Genomic DNA, 25,054 nt, shown 5'->3' on the forward strand with positions numbered 1-25,054 from the left:
GTCTTGTCCTAGGAATTGTTATAAGAGTGAGAGTAGGGCCGGGCAGTGGTGGTGCACGCCTTTAATCCCAGCACTCGGGAGGCAGAGCCAGGTGGATCTCTGTGAGTTCGAGGCCAGCCTGGACTACCAAGTGAGTCCCAGGAAAAGCGCAAAGCTACACAGAGAAACCCTGTCTCGAAAAACCAAAAAAAAAAAAAAAAAAGAGTGAGAGTAGATATGATCAAGACATGTGGCATACATGCGTACATGTATGCATGCATGACATTGTCAAAGAATACAGATGAAGAAGACCCAAATTTTTAAAAATCCAATAATCCAACAATAGAAGCACCAGTAAGCCACAGTATGCTCTGCCGTAAGTACTGCCTGGCTGACAACAAAAAGATGTGAGGACATCGGGCTAAACTGGTGTGGGAGACCGTCTAGGGCACATGAGAAGGGGACATAAAAATGGCTGACTGCATGCTACCTTTTATGCTAAAAACCAAACACTCACATTTGTTTGTGTCTGCATAGTGGGATCAAGTGCTCTCTCCCCATAATCCTGGTGACTTGAGTCTGATCCTCAGAACCCACATGGAAGGAAAGGACTGACTCCTGAAAGTTGTCCTCTGATCTCCAGTTCACTCATGTATGTACCCCCGCCCCACACACTAAAACAATACAACCCCCAAAGTGATGCAAAAAAATACATTTGTACATACAGCACTTTCTGTAGAGGGCGTATACTCAGGATGGGATTGACAGATGTGTCAGAAGGGTGCTGATGACCTCCCTCTTTTCTTCATAGCTCTGTCAACAGAGTGTATTTTAATTTCTAGAATCTTTTCCACCTGTTTGATAATCTCACTTTTTTTGGGGTGGGGGTTTCAAGATGGAATTTCTCTGTGTAGTTTTGGAGACTGTCCTAGAGCTCACTCTGTAGACCAGGCTGGCCTTGAACTCACAGAGATCTGCCTCTGCCTCCCAAGTGCAGGGATTAAAGGTGTGTGCCACCACTGCCTGGCCCTCATTGTAGTTTTAATGTGCAAAATGTGGTTGAACATTTTTCAGATTATTTTTACTGTTTTTATCTTTTTTTTTTTTTTTAAGTACCTCTTAGTTGACCTGGTTCTTTTTTTATTTCGTTGTTTCACTTTAATCTTCAGTCTTCTCATGTCTTCCTCACTTTTTTGTTGTGTGGTCTATTTGTTGTCGTTTAGTTCCTTATTGCATTTAGTTTTTTAGTTTTGCTAAATAATTTCATGCTCTGAAAATGTCAGAAGTTTGCATGGCTCCTATTTACCACATCTGATCCCTTAGCAAATTGTCCAAGGCTTTCTGTTGACGTGTGCATGAGACAAGATGCTACTTCTTGCTGGAGCTACTCCAATCCAAGATGTCAGAGTTTACCATCTTAACTATTGTGACAGCTTCTCCCTCCTGCTTCCAGCTGAATCTCCTTCAGGCAATAACCCCAATGGTTAGCATTTCCCTGTAGATGTTTAGGTTGGGAAAGCTTTGAATGATTATGCTTACTTCTTAACAGTAATTACAAGGATAACAGTGTGTGTGTGTGTCTGTGTTCATTTGAGGGGTAGGGGATGGGGGAGAAAGCATTATGCCTTCTTGAGGACTGGTGTTCTCTTCCTGGGGGGACAGGAACAGATGGAGGGTGGTTCTGAGCAGAGATGCCCTCTGGCCATGGGGCCTCCCTGTTTGGCAGATGGTCACAGCTCCAGTCCTCTTGGTCCACCTTTGAGCCTCTGAGGCTATTCCTGCCATGCGTCCTTTGTCCCTAAAGTTCTAACCTGGGTCTTGCTGTGAAGCCGCTCTGAGGCCACATGCTCCTCAGGGGAAAGACTTATCTCTAGGTGGTTTCCTGTGCTGCAGCCAGCCATCTTGACCCGCTCTGCCCAGCCCGGCAGAGGTTCTGCAGGGAGGTTAAAGGACCGTCTGACCAGAGCACACATCTGAATAAGATCTAGGAGGCAGCCGTCTTCGGTGTCAGCAGTGTGGACATGCGTCCAAGTTGAATGATACCTTTCTCGTAGACATGGGGAGAAATTACAGACCAAGATTAAATTCTGTATCACATTCAAGTTCAAAAAAATAGAAGTCTGAGCTCAGAAGAGCTTCCCCGGTTTCCTACCCAGTTTCTGTCAGAGGAGGGGCGTCCATGGCCGTTCTGATATGCGTTCATTCAGCAGCCATGTCCAACATATTTGCATACTTGTGTTACAAAGGTGTCTTCATAGGTCCTTCAGGGCCTTGAAGACTGCAGTATTCCTTTAGGAGGTGAGGTGGCCTTATACGTTCTGTGAGGCTTTCTAAACAGAATGTTGTTAGGACTGCAGAAGAACACAAAGATGTCTGAGCAAAGGCCGGTGGTCAGAGACATTGCCTAGAATCTCCACTTCCCTCCTTCCTTGGCGCCTCCCCCACCCCTCTATTCTTAGGAGTTGGACCCAGCCTGCTCCCAGGCAAATGCCTGTTCTAATGATCCATGATGTAACTCTCTCCCAGAATCATGCTCTATGACTTTAACTCACCACTGTGACACTCTATAGGGCCAGGGGTCAGGTGTCATGCCTCCCTCAGCAGACTCATCTTCAGGAATCTCGAATTGGGTGGTCAGCAGGTTTTCCCTCTATTAGACAAGATGAGCTTTCTTGAGGTTATGAATCCATGATTCCAGCACCTAAGCTTAATATCATAACTGCACAACTGAGGTGAATTTTTGCCCTAGGTGTTTACCAGCCAAATGGTTATTTCCTTCAGAAACAAATTTTTGGCTTTGTGGTTTGTGATTGAGGGTGGCCCCATCCTATAACTTGGCATTTTTTATCTTGGACCACAGGTGTATCCCCGTCTTTAGTACCTCTTGCCATGAAATACTGGGCTTGGGACGCCTCAATGCACAGAGTTAGCACAGCCAAGCAGAACACTTTCAGAAGGGGAGCTTGGGCCTGGAAGAATCTGCAAGGGCCTAGGGTTTGCCCCTCTTGATCTCTCCATGGCCTCCATTATAGGATGGAGTTCTATACTCAGGCTGACTCTGAGAAGCTCGGCTACCCATGCTGCCCCGGTGTGCTGACAGGCCTGAGGAGGTGTCTCTCCTGGCGACTGGTTTCTGCTGAAGGTTCCTAGAGCCCTCGCCACTGCCTTAGGTTGCCTGTGTTGTCATCATCGTCCCAGTGTGGTGCACGGCTGTTGCCGTGTCCTCTGAGGAGGCAGGGATGCTGAGAAGCACTGCTGTCTCCATGGAAGCAGGCTCTGCACATGATGCTCCAGATGTCAGCCTGCCAGTGCCATTCCCATGAGCTCTGCCCACACAGTCCCGGGGATGCAGATCAAGCCCTGCAGCTTAACTTTCCATGGCCTGATTTTTGAATGCGTTCTTTTTCCCCATCCCATTCTGCTTGATGTCTTCATGTCCCAAGCCTGTGCACCTAGTGTTGGGGTTTCCAGTGGTGACTCCTCCTTCCCTGATTGGGCTCTGAACAGATCCAAAGTGCAACAGAAAAGAAGTCTGGCTGGTGAGAGCACTTCCTGGGTGGCAGGGAACTTTCTATAGGAGATGGGCTTGGTTCAGGCCAGTCCAAAGCTCTTGTCTAGTATCATGTCCCCTAAGAGTCTTAAGAGTGGGCCAATTCCCAGTGGGTCATGGTCATGCTCTGGACAGTAGAGCGTTCATTTAACCATGCCAAAGAAGCAGCAGCACATGCCTCTTGTTCACTCCATTTTTCTTCAGTGACATTCGTTGTTGTTTTCCTGGTAGATTGACTGGGCTGTTCTCCAGACTGACTGCATACTGTCATGGCCAGTGATAGGCATGTTAGTACTAGTGACCAAGGCTTCCTGTACTCTCATTGCATTCACGATGACTGTCCTGCTGGGTCACAGATGGGCGGTGTGGGCCTTCTTGGTATGTGGTGAGAGTCAGAGGGGTGTGGATGCTAACCAGCCTCACAGGTAAATAGTGAATCCTGATGTCAAGTGCTCAACTTCCAGCCTGCTTGGGAGGGGCTTTGACCAGCTGCTGTTGGAGGCCAGTTTGTTGATGCTGGGCCCCAGCTGCGTGTTTTTGTGCTTGAAACATGTGGCATAAACATGTTGGACACGTGCTTGTCCTGTAGCTCTGGGTGGAACCCTGAGACTTATATTTAAGAACAACTCGATTATATCACCACATGAAACCAGATGTAATTTTGTTAGATATGTTCTTGTCTTATTTTTAAAAGTGTATTTATTTTCCCTGGCCAGTGTAATTTTTCTTGGGGACTTCACCCTTTGATCTGGACTGGAAAAAATGTTACCATTTTAAGACCTCTTAAAACCTGTCTTAGGATTTAGTGTGTGTACAAATGGAAATTCAGATAATAGTTCTGTTCCCAACTGAAGAAAAACAGGAAAAGAAAAATAATTTCTCACCACTTGGAATGAGAACCACGGTGAAGCATGTGCCGTATATCCTGGCAACAGAAATTCAAGGTTGTAAGTCATTTCCTTCCTCCTGAGTCTGCCTGCAGCTTCCCGGAGGAGTGTAGATGGTGCAATTTGCTACTAATTGTAGCCATAATTTTAGCATGCAATTAAACACATGATTTCCTTCCCAGCTGATGTCTTTTTAGCTAGTGTGACATAGATAAAACAAAGGCTCTGTTGATTTGAATGGCCACTTTAATCATAGGAGGTCACAGAAAGTCACTACTATTTGGGCACCTTTGGCTCCCCATTAGGAACCAGATTATCTTGCCTATAAAGATGGCAGACTGCTTGGGTGCTTTGACTACTGTCTCCAGTGTGACTGTCTGCACTGAAGAACACCAGTGTTGGTGTGTCTGTTTTTCCTCGCGAGATTAAGGAGGAAGCAGACTGGGTGGGAAGAACCAGAGAACACTGTGATGTGGTGGCGGAAGCCATGGCTCCTGCAGAAAGGAGTCACAAGGCTGCCTCAAGCCCAGTGGGCCAGCGAGTGGGGGTGGAGGAGACGAGCCTTTACCAGATAGGGGCTAAAATGGCCTCCCCCAGTGGCTGTGCCAGTTTGCCTTCCTGCCAGGTACACGGCATCCTGTTCATGCCGTGTGTCTTTCTTGGTGTTACCAGGTCTTTCTTGCCAGTTCTCTAGGGCAGGCTGTAACATCTGTGCTGTTTACCTGCCTCTCCCTCTCACACCCTCCATGGGCTGGCCATGGGCTGGCCATTTTGTCTTGTGTTGACTGGCAGGTCCCACTGCCCAGGGTTTTTTGTTGTTGTTGTTGTATTGTTTTTTACATTGTTGTACATGTGGTCTTTGGACAGATAAACCTGGGGTCTCCAACTCTTGAATTTGTTTGACTTGTTCTTTCAGATGGCAAGTTTGGTGCCTACATGCAGGTGCACATTCAGAACGATGGGCCAGTGACTATAGAGCTGGAGTCCCCTGCTCCTGGAGCGGCTAACTCTGACCCAAAGCAGGTAAGCCTGAAGTCTTATAGGTAATGTGCCTTGGCTTAGACTTGGTCTCTGCAGTAATCCCCATCTTGAAGTGGAGGAAATACCTCATGGATGCAGCCTCAAACTTATTTTAATTTCACTCTTCTCAAGAATGTGTGTTTACACTGTCACTCTTGAGCATGTGGCAGGCTTGACCATGAAGAGAAAGTGTTTTTGGAAGGGTCTGGTTCTTCCTTTCAGGCTGTCCTTGGATTAGGTATGGCACCCGATTGCCACTAGGTGGCAGCAGAGGAGCAGCCCTGGCTGTACCCAGCGTGGTTACCTGGATTGGGTTTTGTCCAAGGTGTGGGTAGACGAGCCACTCAAGATTCTTTATAAATCTTAATTTTTCTAAAGCAACATCTGACCTGGATTTACTGCCAACTCTACGTGTACAGGAAAAATGTAATTAAAATAGAAAAAGGAGATGCCTGATAGTCCTCGCAAACTTATGTTGTCCCATTGTGCTTAGCATTTACAAAAGCTTTAATTAACATATCCACTTGATAGGGACATGAGTCATGACAGGCGGTGGGCTGAGGTGTGTTCCTGCCCTTCCTTCCTAGCATCCTTCCCTTGCTAGGCTGCTGTAAGGTGGAATGATGAATTCATGTGGGGGAGCCATGATGGAGACTTGGGGCTGAGTGACTGGTCTGGAGCAGTGGTTGTCTTCTGTCACTGACACTTTGTATTGGCTGAGAAGTAGGACCACGTGTGCGATAGCCTCAAGCTTCAAACATGGAACTGTGGGTGTTGCCATTACTGATATCGTTTTATTGGTTTATTTACTTTTATGTATGAATGCTCTGTCTGAATGTACGTCTGTATGCCAGAAGAGGCATTAGACCCCACTATAAATGGCCACCGTATGGTTGCTGGGAATTGAACTCACAACCTCTGGAAGAGCAGCCTGTGCTCTTAACTGCTGAGCCATCTCTCTAACCCCTACTAAGAACATTTTGAAAATCACAAACAAGAAGAATCCACATGAAAATGTAAGCTTTGGGATCATCTGAGACTTACAGAAAAGCCTAACAGAGCCCTGGTGCAGCCTTTACCTGGCCTCCCTAGTGTTGATGTCTTAGAGTGATCAACATGCTGAAGTTAACACTGATACAATGCTAGTAACTACATACAAGCCTTAGTTGAACTCAGTAGCCCACCTTCCTTGCCTCCCTCCGTGCCTCCCTCCCTCCCTCCTTTCTTTCCTTTTTTTGATATAAGGTGTCCCTTTGTAGTCCAGACTGGTCTTGAACTCATGGCAGTTCTCTCTCCCGAAGACTTCTAAATGCCAGGATTGTTGACATGAGCCACCGTGCCCAGCTGTTGCTGCCTCTGCCTCCCCTTGTCTTCTGGGCTAGATCGTATAGGCAGGCCCCACTGCATGCAGTTTACTGGGTTTTCTCTAGCTGTGCAATAGTCCAGATGGTGTTTAATACAGTCGTTCTTTCTCCTTTGTCTTGTCTAATCTGTGACAGTTCCTTGGTCTTTCCTTGTGCTTCATGACCTTGACACTTTCCATATGTGCTGTATGTTTTATAGACCATTTCTCTATTTTGTTTTTGTGGTTATAGCAAGGCATTGTGGTGTGGCAGGAATCGCAGCTTGTTCAAAAGTGATCCTGTTCTCTTCTTAGTGCCTGTTGAGGAGGTATGTGACACTGGTCTGTCTCACCATGGTGATGCTAACCTTGCCACCTGGTTAAGGTGGTATCTCACCATGGTGATGCTAACCTTGCCACCTGGTTAAGGTGGTGTCTCATGTAGCTAGAGTTTTCCTGCCTTGCCCACAGTCAGGACAAATCTTTGCCACCCGCCAGTCCCACAGCCGCTCAGACCCAACCAAGTAAACAAAGAGACTTATATTGCTTACAAACTGTATGGCTGTGGCAGGCTTCTTCCTAACTGTTCTTATATCTTAATCCATTTCCATAAGTCTATACCTTGCCACGTGGCTTGTGCCTTACTGGTGTCTTCACATGCTTCTTGTCATGGCGGCAGCTGGCAGTGACTCCCTCTGCCTTCCTGTTCTCTCAATTCTCCTCTCTATTAGTCCCGCCTATACTTCCTGCCTGGCCACTGGCCAATCAGTGTTTTATTTATTGACCAATCAGAGCAATAGATTTGACATACAGACCATCCCACAGCAGTCTCACCATGGTGATGCTAACCTAGCCACCTGGTTAAGGTGGTGTCTCACCATGGTGATGCTAACCTTGCCACCTGGTTAAGGTGGAGTCTACCAGAGTTCTCCATCCTTTTTGAAATCCTTACCCCTCCCCTTATCTGTCTTCCTTCTGGTCATGACAGACAGCTCTCTTTCTTCTTTGCAGGGAAAAAGGTCAGCAGATAACATCAGTCTTGCTCCCCCTGCCCTCCCCCCCCCCCCGCAAGTGTAACAGCAAAGCTTCCTTTCCTGGACCAAGGCCAGCCTCTGCTTTTGGGCCAGAGCCAAAGTGAACTGAAAATAAGGACCCCATTCAGAACATCTTAGGATGGGCTGGAGAGATGGCTCAGAGGTTAAGAGCACTGACTGCTCTTCCAGAGGACCTGAGTTCAATTCCCAGCAACCACATGGCAGCTCACAATTGCCAGTAATGCCAGTTTCAGGGGACCCGACACCCATGGCAAAACACCAATGCATATTAAAATAAATAAATAAAAATAAAATTAATATTAAATAAAAAACTCAATAACAACAAAAAACCAAAAACAAACAAACAAACAAAAAAAGCCTTAGGATGGTTCCCTTCGTACCACCTGGCTTCTCCAGTAGCAGCCCTTCCCTTCTTCCTGGGTAGTTCTCTTAGAATCAGAGGTTCCTTCATTAGGGATCCTAAACTTCGTGATATCTCTGAGAAATAAGACAGTATGTTTGAAAAAGAAAAGAATTTCAAGGTGGCAACAGAGTAGGGTTTCTTGAACACAGACCTTTTGTGGTGGTAGAGGTCACATCTTGTGCAGCCAGTATGGCTTGGGCTAGACTTCCCTTTTCCATGCTCTCAGAAGCTGGCATAGCTCCCTGGCCATGTTTACTCATCTTCTTATTCTTACTGGCTTTCTATTGGGGGATTTATTAAGGCAACTCCACATAGTTAAAAAGGAGGTGTGATTTTGGGGTAACTTACAGCCAGTAAACGGGTTGGTTACAGGACCCAGGAGAGGTGAAGTGCCGTTTAGTGGTATTCTCTGGAGAACTCTGCTCGGTCTACCATCCAGCATCCAGGATCACAAGGAACCAAGAGCGCTGGCACATCAGATCTCTGGTCTAAAGGGCTCCCGTCTCAGCCCCGCCTCAGGGGCAGGTCATAGGTAGGCGCGGCAGTTACTGGAAGCCTCACTAGAGGTGGTACTTCCAGGTCAAAGCTGGAACAGCTGCCCACTGCAGCTTTCCCCTGCTCTGGTGCTGGGAATTGATCCCAGTGTCCCATGCGTGCTAGGCACGTGTTGTACCACTGACATTCTTGGTCCTCCATGGGCTTTCAGCTGTGCTTGGATACCTAGAGCGAGCGCCTTACACTCTGCCCTCAGAGGGCTCAAGGTCCCCACTGTCTTCATGAAGGTGGCCCTGCTTCATGACAGCTTTTATGTCCTCTTCCTTGTCTGTCCTCCCAGCCATTCCCTCCACTGTGGTCTGCTTTGTCCAATTTCACATCTGTAGCTTTTCCTGACCCTAGAAATTCATGCAGGTTTCCATCCTCTGGCTCTCCAGCAGGTGGCGGCCATCAGGCACAGAAGGGCCAAGGTGACCATGGTGCTTTCCTCTGCCTGTGGCCTCCCTTCGATTTTCCCCTTCAGCTAGAGGGGCTTCCTCCCGCGGCAGACAGTGTTTTTTGGCTTGCTTCTGTGTGGGCAGGAAGAGCACAGCCAAATTTGTTTTACTGATAGAAAAACATGTGTTTCTGTCAAGCAAGCTTTTAATTCTAAGTGTTTTATTTCCCCATTATATTCCAAATTTCTACAATTGCATTATGGAAAAAGCATTCATTTGGCAAGTTTCTGTGTTACAGAAAAATGGTTCTTTTGGCCAGTTCTTAAGAAATATCAACTCTGTAAGCCATCTGTGCAGATGAATAAGGTGTGTTTGTGTGCAAGCTTGAGAATGTCTGTGCGTGTGTGTACGTTTAGGTGTACGATGGTGTGCTGGGTACTGTGAGGAAGGGGCAGACATGCTGCCTGCCGCCAGATCCTTGCTCTCGGACATGGATTTAGAGTAACATAAACCAGGAAGGTCAGAGACCATGAAAGAGGTCCAGTTAGCACTGGACACCACAGGGAATGTCACAGCCACACAGCTCAGGCCTTCCTGAAGCATGGGGTAGTTAATCCTAGTTTTTTCTGTCCCCAAGGCTGGAGGGTCTCTCTGGCCTCTCTGGCCATCCTCTCTGGTGTGCACTGGTGTGCTCACCTTCCCGTGCTGGCCTCTCTGGCCATCCTCTCTGGTGTGCACTGGTGTGCTCACCTTCCCGTGCTGCACTCACGTGCTCCCTCTCCAGTCCAAGAAGAGGACAAGCAGGTCGGTTTCCCAGAGGAGGAGCTTCTCCATACCCTTCAGTCCAGGGATGCCCCCAGGCACTGTCACACTGCCTTGGTGACTGCCCCGAGGACTTGTTGCCATCTGTCAATATCTTCTTGCTTCTCTGCTTACCCGCCTTCATCACCGCTCCTAAGATGTGTGCGTCGGGTCTTGTTTGCTGCCGCGCTTGCAGGAAGTGTGTCAGGGATGTGTCATTTGAGTGTAGGCTCTTGGGCTGTGCTGTCTGTGAATGTCCTGAGGTCTCTCTTTTTAATTCATAGAAATATTTATTGCATTGAACACATAGTTCAGATATAAAGGTTTCTTTAAAAATTTATTGACAATTTCATAATTCATATAATGAGTTTTGGTTATTTTTTACCCCGTTGCCTTATCTTATCCCTTTCCTTGTCCTGATGAAACCCTTCCTCTTCCCAACAAGCTTCTCACCTGTGTGCATGTTCATGCGTGTGTGTGTGTGTGTGTGTGTGTGTGTGTGTGTGTGTGTGTGTGTGTGTTACACTGAATTTCATTATGGCTCCTTGCATAGGCATGAGTGAGGCATTATTTACTGGAGCATGGACAACTTACCATGACCAGAAATGATACTCCTTTCTCAGAATCATTGCTCTCCAGTTTTCCCTTAATGAGGGGTGGGGACCTCACGAGCTCGTCCCCTACGAATTGTCTTGAGTTCTAAGAAGGCTACTACCATTGCTGCTATTACTGAGCTGGGCCAGCCTCTCAGGGAGCAGGAGGCCTCAGCTGAGGTTCACAAGGAAGAGAGAAGGGATTCTCAGTTGTTTTCAAACTTGCACTTGAAATGAGGGTAGATTGTTGTTTTCAGAAATCCCAGGGTTTCACTAATGGGCAGTGAGTGGGTGGAGATTGAGCTGGTAGAGGTAGCCAGCAGAACTCTGCTTGTTTCTGAGACTGACCACTGGACTGTCTGTGTCATCCCTACAGTCACACCAGCAGCATGCCTGTCTGTTTTATAGGCTGCAGGATGGGTCACATGATATGTCGTGGTGATGAGGCTGGAAGAAGAGCATCCATTCTTCCTTTGTATGGCATTTGCAAAGGTCCAGTAATGCTTCTTTGAGTACCTCTGTTGCTTTGCTTACAACTCCCTCTGTATGCTTCTCAGCCAGTGTCTATCCCTGTACTGGGACCTTGGAGTGTGGATCTTGGAGCCTGTCAGGAAGATCTGGAGAATTTGTAGGGTTGAACAGGGAATGAACTTCTTAGAAAAGAAGTCCATTTGGCTCATTTGCTTATCCTCCTGGTTATAGGAGCAGCCTTTCATCAGTGCCGTGGGATTCAGGTGATACAGACAGACTAGGACAATATGGCTTCTGCCAGACAACCTTGTGCAGGTGTCCAGACAACCTGTCCTTTTGTGGAGCTGCAGTTAAGGGACCTATCCAGTGAGAAGTTCTGTCCAGGAAGAAGAGTCACATGGGTGCCTGTAGTGGATACCTGTTGTATCCATGTATGACCTTGAAGTACCAGCCCCCCAGGCGTGGCCTTGGGGCTACCCTTAAGACCTCAGTGGCACTTAGGCCGCTCCCTGCTCTCCCTCGTGGGCTTGGATGGTGTGGATTGATTCAGGCCACAGAACAGTGTGGGACAGTACCTCAGCCTTCCAGGACCCTGTGACGATTCTTATCTGTTCAGTGAGTTTCAGTCTTTTGACTCCATGTGGACAGTTGTCCTGAGTCACTGCATTGTAGTCTTAAGAAGTCCTTCCAGGACTTGTGTGACTGTGCCATCTGCTTTAGAGCCCGCTGATTTATAGTTGGATCAATTGACTTTCCTCCTACCATCTTGAATCTATAGCATGTGTTAACACAATGGCAGAAATTGAAGAGTTTGTTCCTAGTGATTGGAATTTGGATGCAATTTTGAAACTATGCTTCGCTGCTTTTCTATCTCGGACACATACTGCACCATTTCTAATTGCACTAAGACAAATCACCTATTTTGCTTTAAACTAATCTCTCAGGACACTAATGCTTGAAAGTTGAAGCATTTCATTTGTTCCTGCATGTGGACTTGGGGCAGCGTTTTAGTTATTTTGTCCTCTGGTTTCAGTTGTGAATGGTGAACAATGAAATGAACCCTCATCTGCTACCTTGATCTGTCCAAGAGTACAGCATCCTTTTTGTTTCTAAGGATTTGTCAATTCTGTTTTTCCCTGGGCTCATGTTTTGAACATAGCAATAAATGCATCACAGAGACTCAAGATTTTAGTAATGAATCCTTAACTTTATAAGTGATTTATCTGGAGTCCTAGGTAATTGTAAGAGCTGTTCTGCCATTCAGTGGTGTTTTCTGGAACACTGTGTTAAAGCACCTCAGCATGGGAACGGGAATGGTCTGGAAGGGACAGGAATGCAGTGTTCGCTATAGTTGCTTTAAAGATGTGCTCAATACATAAAACACTGAATTACACAAAGGTTTTTGCCAAAACAATACCTTTTGGGGTCAGTTTAATGACTGAAAAGGCATTTGCTATTTTAAATCTAGCCAATCTTTAAGAGACTATTGGCTAAAGTGGGCTTTTGGAGGTTCACAAACTGTTCTGAGCTCAGCCTCAAGTGTGTGTGTGTGTGTGTGTGTGTGTGTGTGTGTGTGTGTGTGAGAGAGAGAGAGAGAGAGAGACAGAGAGAGAGAGAGAGAGAGAGAGAGAGAGAGAGAGAGAGAGAGAGAGAGAGAGAGGAGTTTCAAGGACTTCTGTCACATTTTCCGATGGTCTGGAAAATGCTCATGGACGGGGCGCTGCTGTGTCTCTCTCCATCAGAGTCACCGATTCCATTGGAGTCATCAGCAGGCTGCTGATAGCATTCATTGAGGGGTGGGCTCAGGACTCAGGCCATACAGGTACCTGGGGTACTTGCTAAAATGCAGAGTTCCAGGCCTACCCACATTTTCTGAACCAGAGTTCTGGGCATGTGTGGGTGTAGGGTACAGAAGATGAATAGATTTCTGTTTCTAATCATGTTTTCCACAAGCACACGGACATTTAAGAGCAGCTGGACCACAGGGAATCTGACAGTGCTGTTTCCATCTGGTTCAGGTGTTGGTCTCCTCCAGGCTACCCTTCCCTCCCCCCCTGCTGCATTGTGTCTAAAAATACTCTGCAATCCATGTTTGTGCAGCTGCCGGGGAACAAGATGGCTGGGCTGGATTATTGAGGTCACACATGAAGCTGTTCTCCTTTGTCTGTGCCCCGTGAGTCTCTTAACTCCATTCCCATCCATGCAGTGATGAAAATGCCCCCTGAATATGGTGCCTCTTGCCCAACTACAGATGTGTTAGGGAAAATCCAGTAGAGCACAACAACCTACTACATTAATGACTGAGGAGCGGCCACTCCCCTGAGTGACACAGGCATGGGCTAGTGTAGCCACTTGCTCCTTGAAAGCAATGAACTCAACTTGGGCATTGCTCAGTGGCCACATGGTGGGGGTCGTTTCTCAAAAAGTGATGTATAGTTCTCTCTTTTTTGGATTGAGGTATTGGGTATTGACTGCCTTACTCTTTTGTTGACATATTAATGGGACTAGAATAAAACCCCTGGATGATCCACATCTTAGTCTTTGCATGGAAATTACAATTTCTTGAAAGCCATGAATGCTGATGTTCCCCTGGGCAGTTGGTGATCATTTACATTTAAACTCATACTAGGCATTGTTAAATGTTCCTGTTTTATAGGTATTATTACCTATGAAGTTCAGGGTAAAAGCTTTCCTCAGCCAATTGTAAACCAGGTTCCTGCAGTTATTTGCTGGTTGTTGAACAAGCATTATGATTTTTTTTCCCCACCAGTGTATTTCTATTCATCCATGTGAAGTGAATTCTGTCTCATATCGACATATTCACTTTTTATTATATATATGTGTGTGTGTGTGTGTGTGTGTGTGTGTGTGTGTGTGTGTGTGTGTGTGTGTGATGTGTGTGAGTGTGGGAGCATGCGAGCATGCTACAGTGCATGTGTGGAGAAGGTCAGAGGACAACTTTTGGGAGTTGGTTCTCTCCTCCCACTGTGTTTTGAGATAGAGTGTCTGTTGCCTCTGGTTGTTCTTCTGCTGGGTGTTCCAGGCAAGCGGCCCCTGAGCTTCTGGACCATTTCCCTCTTGGCCTCCCATCTTACTGTTGAAGTACTAGGATTACAGATGCATGCCACTGCATCTGCTTTTTACCTAGTCATTAGGGATCCAACTCAGGTCATCAGGCTTGTGCTTTTCCCTATGGACTGAGCCATCTTGCTGACCTCAATATTCCCCGTCTTTTAGGATCCATTGCAGATAGTGTTTCATTCATGCTTCCTACCTCGATTCCTCCAGATGCACGTTCCTTGCTTTGAATCTCCTCTGTGTGGTGTGAACTGTGTTCCCTAGCAGAAATGCACTTGGGTAGAAGTCCACATGCATTCACTTTTTAGTTTACTTGTTGACTTATTCATTTATCTATACCCATGTGTCCAACAAGCTGTCTACTCATATCAGTCCATTCGCTTAACCGTTTACTTATATAGCCCTTCAGCAGCTGCTTATGAGATATGTACTCTGTGCTGGTCCTACATGTAGGTTTAACACTGAACCTCAAGTATGTTCTAAAGGGACTCATGTGCTAGTGGAGAAACATACAAAATGAGTATAATTAATATTGTGGCAGCATTAAGAAATAAAATGGAATTAGATATAGAAAATGTTGCTATCTCAAAAGCACAGGTGCTGAGGAGGGACACTGAGCTCTGAGGAGGGACACTGAGCTCTGAGGAGCAAGCTACATGCAAAGCTGGAGGAAGAATGTGCATGAGCAAATCCAGACTCCAGGCCAGTGGAGCTGGAGCTTGGAGGTGCCATGGAGGCAGTAGGAATGAGGATCTGACTTGGTCTGATGGAACAAGGCACCTAGGACCAGGTGGCGCAAGCAGTTTTGATTGTGGCATTAGTGGGCTGGAGAGTTACTAGAACAATAAGAGCTTGTACATGTCCATGGATGGGTGATGCTATGGATTTAGGAAGATGGGATACATAGACAAGGTGTCAAGGAGAGCATTGAAAGGTTGCAAAGGCAGGTGGGTGAGTGAATGAGATTCTAAGTGTAATGTGGAGGGTATAACCTTCCACAAAAGGTTTTCTTTTTTCTTCAGTGCTTCATGCCAGATTTCTTTCATACTGTGGTCTGAACATCAGGACAGACTGTGAAGTCTAACCTTCCATGGTTCATTACAAGAAAGACCCCATTCCTCATGGCCAGGGTGCTGTAGGGAGTCCATTGTGCATCTATGACAAGATCATGCATTTGGAATCAAGGGTGTAATTTTTGCCCTTGGGCATAGGCTGGGCACAAAGTCAGAACACCCATCTGATGGAGCTAAGCAGGCAGTTCCAGGGATGCAGCTCCTCCTCTAAGTTCAGTGGGAAGCCAGATGTCCCCCTGCTGCCCATTTCCCCTAAAATGCAAACCAACCTTTGAATTATACAGAGTATTATAAAATACATTTATATTGAATTTGATTTATGTATACCATTTTAGCTGATATTGTCAGAATCTAATTTTTTGGAGCTTGTCAGAGAGAAAAAGAGATTTATTTTTGGAAAAGTATGTTCCCTGGTGTTCATTGATCTTGGAAATTGCAGGAAATAATTATCAGAAGGGAGGTGGCAGCTAGAGAGGTGCTGCAGCCGTGCAGGACGGAGGCAGTGGGCTCTGGAGTCCTCCTGCAGTGGCAGGTCCAGTCTCAGCCTCACGGCCGCTTCCTGCCCCACTGGTTCCGCCATCTCAAGGGCCGCTTCCTGCCCCACCGGTTCCGCCATCTCACGGCCGCTTCCTGCCCCACTGGTTCCGCCATCTCACAGGCTGCTTCCTGCCCTACCGGTTCCGCCATCTCAAGGGCCGCTTCCTGCCCCACCAGTTCCGCCATCTCACGGCCGCTTCCTGCCCCACTGGTTCCGACATCTCACGGCCGCTTCCTGCCCCGCTGGTTCCGCCATCTTGGTGATTTTTTTTTTTTAATGTCAGTATGGAACACAAAAGCATTGCACTTCTGTGAAGATTCTTCACATGAAATTTATTCCTTTGACTACTTTCCATAAAATGTGAAGTCAATTTCTTTTTCTATTTTTAATCATGAAAGTGAAGCCCGGAAGCCTCAATTTCTGTGTAATGGAAAGATCTAAGTTTGTGGCCTTGTTTCCATTCTCCGCCCCTCCTCCTCTGTCAGGAACACGAGACCCACATCGTATCCCCGGGCAGTGGCTCCGTGCAGAAATGCCGTGGCTGTTAGACAACCGAGGGGGGGCAAAGGCTTTTATTAACTGCTGGTGTCATAGCTGGGTCACGAAACCTTCGGGGGATAAATACAGTTTCTATAGAATTTCGTTCAAACTCCAGACTGGGTCTCTGGAGGGGTTTCCTGCCCCCACCCCCATTTTCATGTTGTCCCGTTACCCCATTCATTTCCCCTGGGATGAGTCTCTTATTATTGTAATTATTATTATTTTTAAATTTGTAATGAGCAAGCATGTAATGAATGGAAAGTACCAATTTAGAAAAGTTATTTTTAACAGTGAGCTTTTAATAGTATTCCTGGGTAGAAAGGTATTTTTATAGAAACAGTTCTTTTTCCATCATTTATTTTTCTTGTGAGCCCAGAAGATAGCATTTTTATCAGTTTTTTGTTACACATAATACATAAAATCAATATCTTTGAAAAATTAAAGAGTTTAAGATACATCAAAAACACTTGATTCTAATCTTTCATTCTCTGAGGTAGCACTATTGATGAGTGAGTGCCATTGATTTCTTTCTAGACTTAATAAAATATGCTGTTTTTCTCTGTTCATGGAGAATACGTAGTGTCCCTTGGTATATAGACAGGAGTTTTATATGTTGTGGTGGAACATAGATGACACAGAACTTGCTGTTCGCCCATTTTGAGCACACAGTTCAGTGGCAGTAGTCCACCCGTGTTGTCTGCAGTATTATTACAGCTGTCTATCACAGAGCCCCGCCAGTTTTCAGAACTGAAACTGGACTCATTAAGTAATAATTCCATTTCTCCTCTCTGCCCTGGCAGTGATGACTCCTCTTTGAATTTGGCTACTGTATGTATCATCTGAGTGAAACCACATAATACATACCATTTTGTAACTGCCTTACTTTATCATGATGTCTTCAGGGCTCATCCATGTCAAACCTTATGCACTAGTCAAAATTTTAATGGCATAATAATAGTCCACTGTACATATATTTTGTATTTTGTTTATCCGTCATGGCTGTTTGAGTTAACGTTCATATGTGAGGTCAACTATTCATACTTTTCTACTTATAGACAAGTTGGCAGAACATTGCTGGTAACTTTTCTTTTCTTTTTTTTTTGGGGACCATTTAAACGTAAGTTGTTGATGCTCTTGCCCCCTACACTCATTAACATATGTCCTGAAAATAAGGACATTCTCTCTCAGAACTCCTAAACTCCCACAGAAATCAGAAAATTATCATCATTTTACTAGAATTCGATCCTCAGATCCCTTTCACATCCCACTGCCCTTACCATAAAGTCTTTTATAGTGGAAAGCTCCAGTTCAGAACCATGCTCTGTACTGAATTGTCATGTATCTTCAGTGGCCTCCATTCTGAGCTAGTTTATCCTTTTATCATGACCCTGATTTGGTAGAATACAGCATTGTTTTGAAGACTGTCTTCCGGTTTGGTTTGTATGGTGCTCTTCTAGGGATCGATGCCATGGGCATCTCCGTGTGTGCGTGCACACACATGTTGTGTGTCTTCTGTGCACACACTCAGAAGCTCTTGGCCTACGTGGTACGGTACCATGACAACATTGTTCCAGAGCTTGCTCTCGCCCACCCTGCAGCATCACTTGTTTTGTTTTGCACAGCTGGTTCCTTCATCTCAGCTGCAAGACAGGTCCGTTTTGTGAATGGACTGTGTTTTGTTTAGCTAGTCTCCTTTTGGTGGATTGATGGAGTCATTGGAAAGCTTTTGCTATTATTAAAGTGATGCAAAAATTATTGTGGATATTTTCCTTTGTAGATTTAGATTTTCAAGGTAATAGAAAATTGCTTCTCTGTAATATTTGTTATTTAAAAAATTCAAGATATTTAAAACTTGCTAAAGGTACAGAAAAATGTAACAACACCTAGCTGTACAAATGCTAATATTGGCTCTGGAATTTTTAAGTTGTTAAATTAGCATCCCATTCAATAAAGGATGAACCAAAGAGCTTTTCTGGGTCTTATTCTAAGTTAGTATCTTACTGAGTGAGAATTGTTATTAGTGATAAAATTGCCTCAAATGTGCATAGCCTTTTCAAAAGAAAGATATTTTGGGGAAGTTAGTCAGATAAAAAAAATAACTCAACAGAAAATGTGAGCTTACTCTCCAGATACGACCTGTGAATACAATACCAGGTAGGCTCAGCCATCTTTTCCTTTAGATTTCTTTCATGTCTATCTTAATAGGATTTAATAAAATGAAACAGGAGGAGGAATCCTCAAAGGTTAAGAATAACAAGCCTGAAAGAATTGCTTGGAACCTGCTTAGAGTCATTCCTCATCTTGGATCCTTTGCTTGCTTGATGGTGAGATGAAACACACAGGAAGGCATCCTGAACCATTTCAGTCCCAGGATAGACTTGTGGTAAATCAGTTTTGTAACCATGAGTGGCAGCAGGTAAGCCAAGGGAGGAGAAGAACCAGGTTGGCCTTCAGCTTAACCATGGGAAATGGAATTCTTTGGAGATAAGCAAATTAATTAATCGGTCTGGGATTTGGAGAAGTGGTAATAACAGTGTAAGGAGTTTTATTGAGCTGAAGGAGGATCCTGTTTCCTAATTCACACACCGGCAGGAAGAAGTGAGTGTGACCCACCATTGCTGAACTGCCTGCAGCAAACACATGGCTCCAAGGACATCATATTCCCACAAGTTCTGGACAAAGGCCATTATCACTTAGATACCAGCTCTAACCAGTTTTGGAGATGTGTTCTCAAGACCTAGAACAAAGTTTGCATACCTGCCTTAGTGGAGGTTTTGTAGGTCTTTCAATTGCTGTTTTGAGATGTAGCAATCATACATATTTATAAAATACAGTGTGACACACACACACACACACACACACACACTTACGCACACATGCTCATGTACACGCACAAACATGAGAGAAAGACAGGAAGAGAATGAATGAGAATAAGAGTGAATCCCAGGCTTGCTTGTAACTTGTAAACCTACTGCTTCAGCCCTATGAGTGTCACATACCATTCCGTCCTGTACAATGTGACATTGCAATGTATACAATATATAATGATCAGATCCAGGTAACTGACATAGCTACCACCTTCAGCATCTGTTATTTCTTTGTGTTGGGAGCACCCAGAACCCTTCCCATTGGCTGCTTTGCACTGGACAGTTAGTTATTGCCAATCGTAGCTGCTGCACTGTGCTATAGAACATCGCAAGTTCTAGGAACCTGGCATCTGCTGACCTATCCCCAGCACGTTCCTGAGACACTGGTAACCACTGTTTTCTCCTCCCCTGTGAGGTCAACTTATCACAGAAGTAAGAAAATGAAGTGTTTGCCTTTCTGTGCCCGACTCATTCCACTTGACATAATGCCATTCAGTTCCATCCATGTTGCCACAAACCATACTTCCTCCTTTAATGGCTGAATAATATTCTGTTGTGTATATGAATTCATGGTATGCTTTGTCTATTCCTTTTCTGTGGAGGACAGTGATGTTGAGTGTTATCTTGGCCATTATGAATAAACACAGGGCTGTATTTGCCTCTTCAATATACAACAACTTCCTTTATAAGAGGCTAAATTATATTGTAAAAAAAAAGTGTCATTATGGACTTGAAACGAATGACCTTTTTCATGCTGCAAAACACACTAGGATGCCCAGACCTTGCTTGTTGTCAGTATGTTGGTGCAGTGGGCCACAGACTCCCAGGGCTTCTTCTGGCCTGGGTACAGTATTCACCCCATTTCCTCTTCCAAAGACTAGGGGAAATGCACACGTTGTTCAGTGGATCTTCCCCCTTTGTTTTCCCTCATAAAGGCCATTCAGGAGCTGAGAGCAGAAGAGTAGATCAAAGCAAGGCTGACAGCTAGGTTCCTGGGAATTCCAGGCTATATGGCCCTGTCACAGACCTGCCGATTCCTTGTCCTAGCAGCAGGTTGGAGGTTTGGGTCTCTATTGTTTAGAGACCTGCCTGTCTGTGGTGTTGATTCTTGGCCTCATGAGGACTTCGTGGTTGCTTAGCTGCTGCCTTTTGCCTTCTGCTGATACGTTTTCCTTGGGCCTTTGTTCTCAAGAAGAAGCGGACAGCCCAGAATGGCTTCAAAATCTCCTCTGGGGCCTCTTGTGGCTTTGCAAGCTTTAGTCTCTATACCTTGATGGAAATCAGATGTCAGAAGAGAGGGGCATGCATGTTAATGAGCCATATGGGCCTGATTGCATTTCAGGCTCATCAGCCCTGACCTTCTGAGATGAACCACTTATACTTGGCGGTAACTCGAACTCAACAGAACAAAGTAAAGCCCTGAAAGTGAGGGAAAGGAATTCCTACCTTTTTCACCCTTTTAATTAATCAACCCCAAACTGCCAAAGGCCAAGTATTTCAGAAATAGCAAATGCAAATAACTTGACGTTTGTATTGTAAATATATTTCTTCCAGGATAGATCGGTGCTTTCATTGGCCTTGAGTAGGAGTCTAACCTCTAAACTTGACCTACAAGCATATATTAAAGATTGGCACAGTTTCCTGCATTTGGTTCCTTTTCATAACTATTTACTGACAGCTTTTTTTTTTTTGAAGATTTATTTACTTATTATGTAGAGTGTTCTGCCTGTATGTATGCCTGCAGGCCAGAAGAGGGTGCCAGACCTCATTACAGATGGTTGTGAGCCACCATGTGGTTGCTGGGAATTGAACTCATGACCTCTGGAAGAACAGCCACTGCTCTTAACCTCTGAGCCATCTCTCCAGCCCCTTGCTGACAAGCTTTTTATGTCAGATTCTTCATCATGGAAAGAGAAGTAAGGCATGGCTTCTTTCTCCAAGAGGCTCCTGTTTTAGTGGGACAGAAGTCATATTGAGAAAGTTCTTAGAGGATGCTCTTTGGGCTTAGGGAGCAAATGGATACACAGAGCGTGCAGTGAGGTGTGGTTGTCAGGACAGGTGTTCATGAGCCTCTAATAGACAAATGGGTGAGAAGTAGCCAGGTGTGTTGGTTAGTCTTATGTCAACTTGACACACTAACTAGAGTTACCTGAAAGGAGGGAACCTCAATAAGGAGGGAACCTCAATTGAGAAGATGCCTCTATAAGATCTGGCTGTAAGGCATTTTCTTACTTAGTGATTGATGGGAGAAGGCCCAGCCCATGGTGGGTGATTCCACCCACCATGCCTGGGCTGGTGGTCCTGGGTACTATAAGAAAGCAGGTTGAGCAAGCCAGGGGTAACAAGCCGGTGAGCAGCACCCCTCCATGGCCTCTGCATCAGCTCTTACCCTCAGGTTCCTGCCCTGCTTGACTTCCTCTCCTGACTTCCTTCAATGATGAACAGTGATATAGAAGTGTCAGCTGAATAAACCCTTTCCTCCCCAACTTGCTTTTTGGCCATGGTGTTTTATCACTGCAATCGAAACCTTAACAAAGTCATCAGGAAGTGCGATGCCTTCCAGGAAGAGTGGGAGCGGGAGGATTATTTGGTGGGAGAAGAAATAGCAGGTGTGTTGGTGCAAGAAAGCTGTAGATGGGGAGAAGAACAATGGCTGTCAGATGATTGGGACACTCAAAGTGTTGGCATGGAACTTTCCCTTGGCCCTTGGGTGCCCTGCAGCCACTGAAGAGAGCTAAACAGGCCTGAATGGGCAGATGTGTTCTGTAGCTATCACCTTGCAGCAGAGTGTCAGCCGGATTGGACTGGACATGGCAGGGCACCTGCACTGGAAGGAGAGTGGCAGAGCAGGAGATGAATGGACTGGGGATGACAAGTAGATGAGATTGTCAGCCTAGATAATCCAGGACCTAGATGGGGTCCGCAGTGGGTGCAGTGTGCGCTCTCTCTCTCTCTCTCTCTCTCTCTCTCTCTCTCTCTCTCTCTCTCTCTCTCTCTCTCTCTCTCTCTGCATATGTGTTTGTATGCATGCATGCATGTATGATTTTTAACTATTTTCTTTTACGTATATGGGTGTTTGCCTGCATGTTTGTCTGTACACCATGTGCATACCCGGTGCTGTCGACTGGAAGACAACATCAGATTCCGGGGCTGGAGTTACAGATGGTTTTGAGTGGCCATGTGAGTGCTGGGAATCAAACCTGGGTCCTTTGGAGGAGCAGAGAATATTCTTAACTGCTGAGCTATCTCTTCATCCCTGGGCGGTGCTATTCAAAGGACTCTGCTGATCTCTGAATTGATGTGGCTCCTACAGGACCAATTGTTCTTCGATTCTTTTACTGTCATTACTGGGGTGTACCCCAGCAAAACCACGCTGCCCCATGGCTTGGTAAAGGGATAGGAGGAAATAAACCTACTCCAGAGGTGGTTTCAGGGAACAGTGTCTGCTTTATTGCCCTTGAGCAACCTCTTATAAAGTGGAAGCCTATCGATTGTGATTGGTTAGCACATTACCTTGGATTGGATAGTGAGCGCTCACACCACCAGAGTTTCCATGCAGAAGAAGCACATTAAAGGAGACATGGAGAGTGCAGACTGATCCGTAGGCCAGCTACCAGCTACTCATGCTTCCTCAGAATTCAGTGTTCTGACTTCAGGAGCATGGTGGGCCATGCTTCTTATTTAGAAAGTGCAATATGCCAAGTCGGTGGCCGCCAGGTCATGCCTGCATTTTTCCTACATCCTTTGTTTGTTTTGATAATTTTTTTCAAGGTCTGCTGTAATTTGGATACAAAATGCTGCCCCTCCATATACTTAAGACTTGCTCTCTAGTTAGCCACCTGTGGCATAAGTGTTAGGTCCAGACCTTTAGGAGATGATGCTTGGTGGAATGCAGTTGGTGGTATGCTCTTACATGGGATATTGGGACCCCAGCCCTTTCCCATCTCTGTTTGCTTTCTGTTGACCAGGAGGTGAACAAGCCATATAATTCTTGTCATACTTTGCTGCTTTACTCCCAGCTCAAAACAGTGGAACCTAACAACTTTGATCTAGATCTCCTGAAACTGAGTAAAAAATGATCTTTTCTTCCGTGTTAGCTGCCCATCTCAGGCATCATCACAGAGTGCCCGGTGGCCCTTGTTCCCTAGGGTTAGTTTGTTTCTGTTGTTATGACAAACACATGACAAAAAGCAGCTTTGGAAGGAAAGGGTTCACTTGGTTTACAGCTTACAGTCCATTATGAAGGGCATTCAGGGCAGGAACTGAAGCATAGGCCATGGAGGACTGCTGCTTACTGACTTGCGTGCTAGGTCACATTCAGCTACTTTTCTTTATTTTATTATTTATTTATATGCATTTTTCATTTATTTTACATACCAACCACAGTTTTTCCTCCCCCACCTTCCATGTACTTACCCTTACCCCCAACTCCTTCTCCATTCAGAAAGGGGCAGGCCTCCCATGGGAGTCAATAAAGCATGGCATATCAAGTTGAGGCAGGACCAAGCTCCTCCCCCTGTATCAAGGCTGGGCAAAGCATTCTAGCATGGGGAATAGGTTCCAAAAAGCCAGCTCATGCACCAGGGACAGGTCTTGATCCCACTGCTAGGAGCCCCACAAGCTGACCAAGCTACGCAACTGTCACTCACATGCAGAGGGCCTAGGTCCCATGAAGGCTCCCTAGCTGTCAGTCTAGAGTCCCTGAGCTCCCACAAGCTCAGGTCAGCTGTATCTGTGGGTTCCCCTGTCATGATCTTGACCCACTCCTCTTGCTGTATAATCCTTCCTCTCTCTCTTCAACTGGACTCACAGAGCTTGGCCGAGTGCTTGGCTGTGGATCTCTGCATCCGCTTCCACCATTTACTGGATGAAGGCTCTCTGATGACAATTAGGGTAGTCACCAATCTGATTACAGGAGAAGGCAAGTCCAGGCTCCCTCTCCACTATTGCTAGGTGTCTTAGCTGGGGTTATCCTTGTGGATTCCTGGGAGTTTCCCTGGTACCAGGTTTCTCCCTAACCCCAAAATGGCTCCATCTAACAAGATATCTCTTTCATTGCTCTCCCCCTCCATCCTGCCCCCAGCTTGACCAACTGGATCCTGCATATTCCCAATACCTCATCCCCTCCCCTCCACCTCCTACCCAGTTTACCCAGGAGATCTCATCTATTTCTCCTTCCCAGGGAAATCCATGCATCCCTCTTAGGGTCCCCCTTGTTACCTAGCTTCTCTGGGGCTGGGGATTGTAGCCTGGTTATCCTTTGCTTTACATCTAATATCCACTTATGAGTGAGTACATACCATATTTGTCCTTCTGCTTCTGGGTTACCTCACTCAGGATGATATTTTCTAGTTCCATCCATTTACTTGCACATTTCATGATGCCATTGTTTTTCACCGCTGAGTAGTACTCCATTGTGTTTATGTACCACCTTTTCTATATCCATTCTTTGGTTGAGGGACATCTAGGTTGTTTCCAGGTTCTGGTTATTACAAATAATGCTGCTGTGAACATAGTTGAGCAAGTAAGTGTCCTTGTGGTATGATTGAGCATCCTTTGGGTATATGCCCAAGATTGGTATATCAGCTACCTTTCTTATACTTCCAGGAGCACCTGCCCAGGGGTGACCATACTCACAGTGGCTGGTCCCTCCCATATTAATCATTAATCAAGAAAATGCCTCATAAAGTTATCTACAATCTAATCTGATGGAGGCATTTTCTCAGTTTAGGTTCCCTCTTTCTAGATGACCCTAGTTTGTGTCAAGTTGACAAAAACTAGCCAGCGCATCTTAGGTGTGGATAAAGGACCAGAAGCTGTTGTGTTTTTTCTTCTGGTGCTACTGTAGGCCTTGCTAGAAAGGCTTCTGTTTAAGCTACACTTTTCAACACTGGGTATGTAATTACCAGTCACCAAGGCTGCACC

General features: G+C 45.6%; 1 protein-coding gene across 1 annotated transcript in view; it reads left to right on the forward strand.

Annotated features, from left to right (window-relative positions):
* Dtd1 (D-aminoacyl-tRNA deacylase 1) overlaps positions 1-25,054 on the forward strand; it is a 177,468-nt gene that overhangs the window by 25,393 nt on the left and 127,021 nt on the right. Inside the window, exon 4 of the mRNA XM_016002981.3 lies at positions 5,333-5,439. Coding sequence (XP_015858467.1) covers positions 5,333-5,439 — 107 coding nt within the window. The remainder of the gene's footprint in view (positions 1-5,332; positions 5,440-25,054) is intronic.

This window comes from Peromyscus maniculatus, chromosome 4 (genome assembly GCF_049852395.1).
Source record: "Peromyscus maniculatus bairdii isolate BWxNUB_F1_BW_parent chromosome 4, HU_Pman_BW_mat_3.1, whole genome shotgun sequence".
In the NCBI taxonomy this organism is placed as follows: domain Eukaryota; kingdom Metazoa; phylum Chordata; class Mammalia; order Rodentia; family Cricetidae; genus Peromyscus; species Peromyscus maniculatus.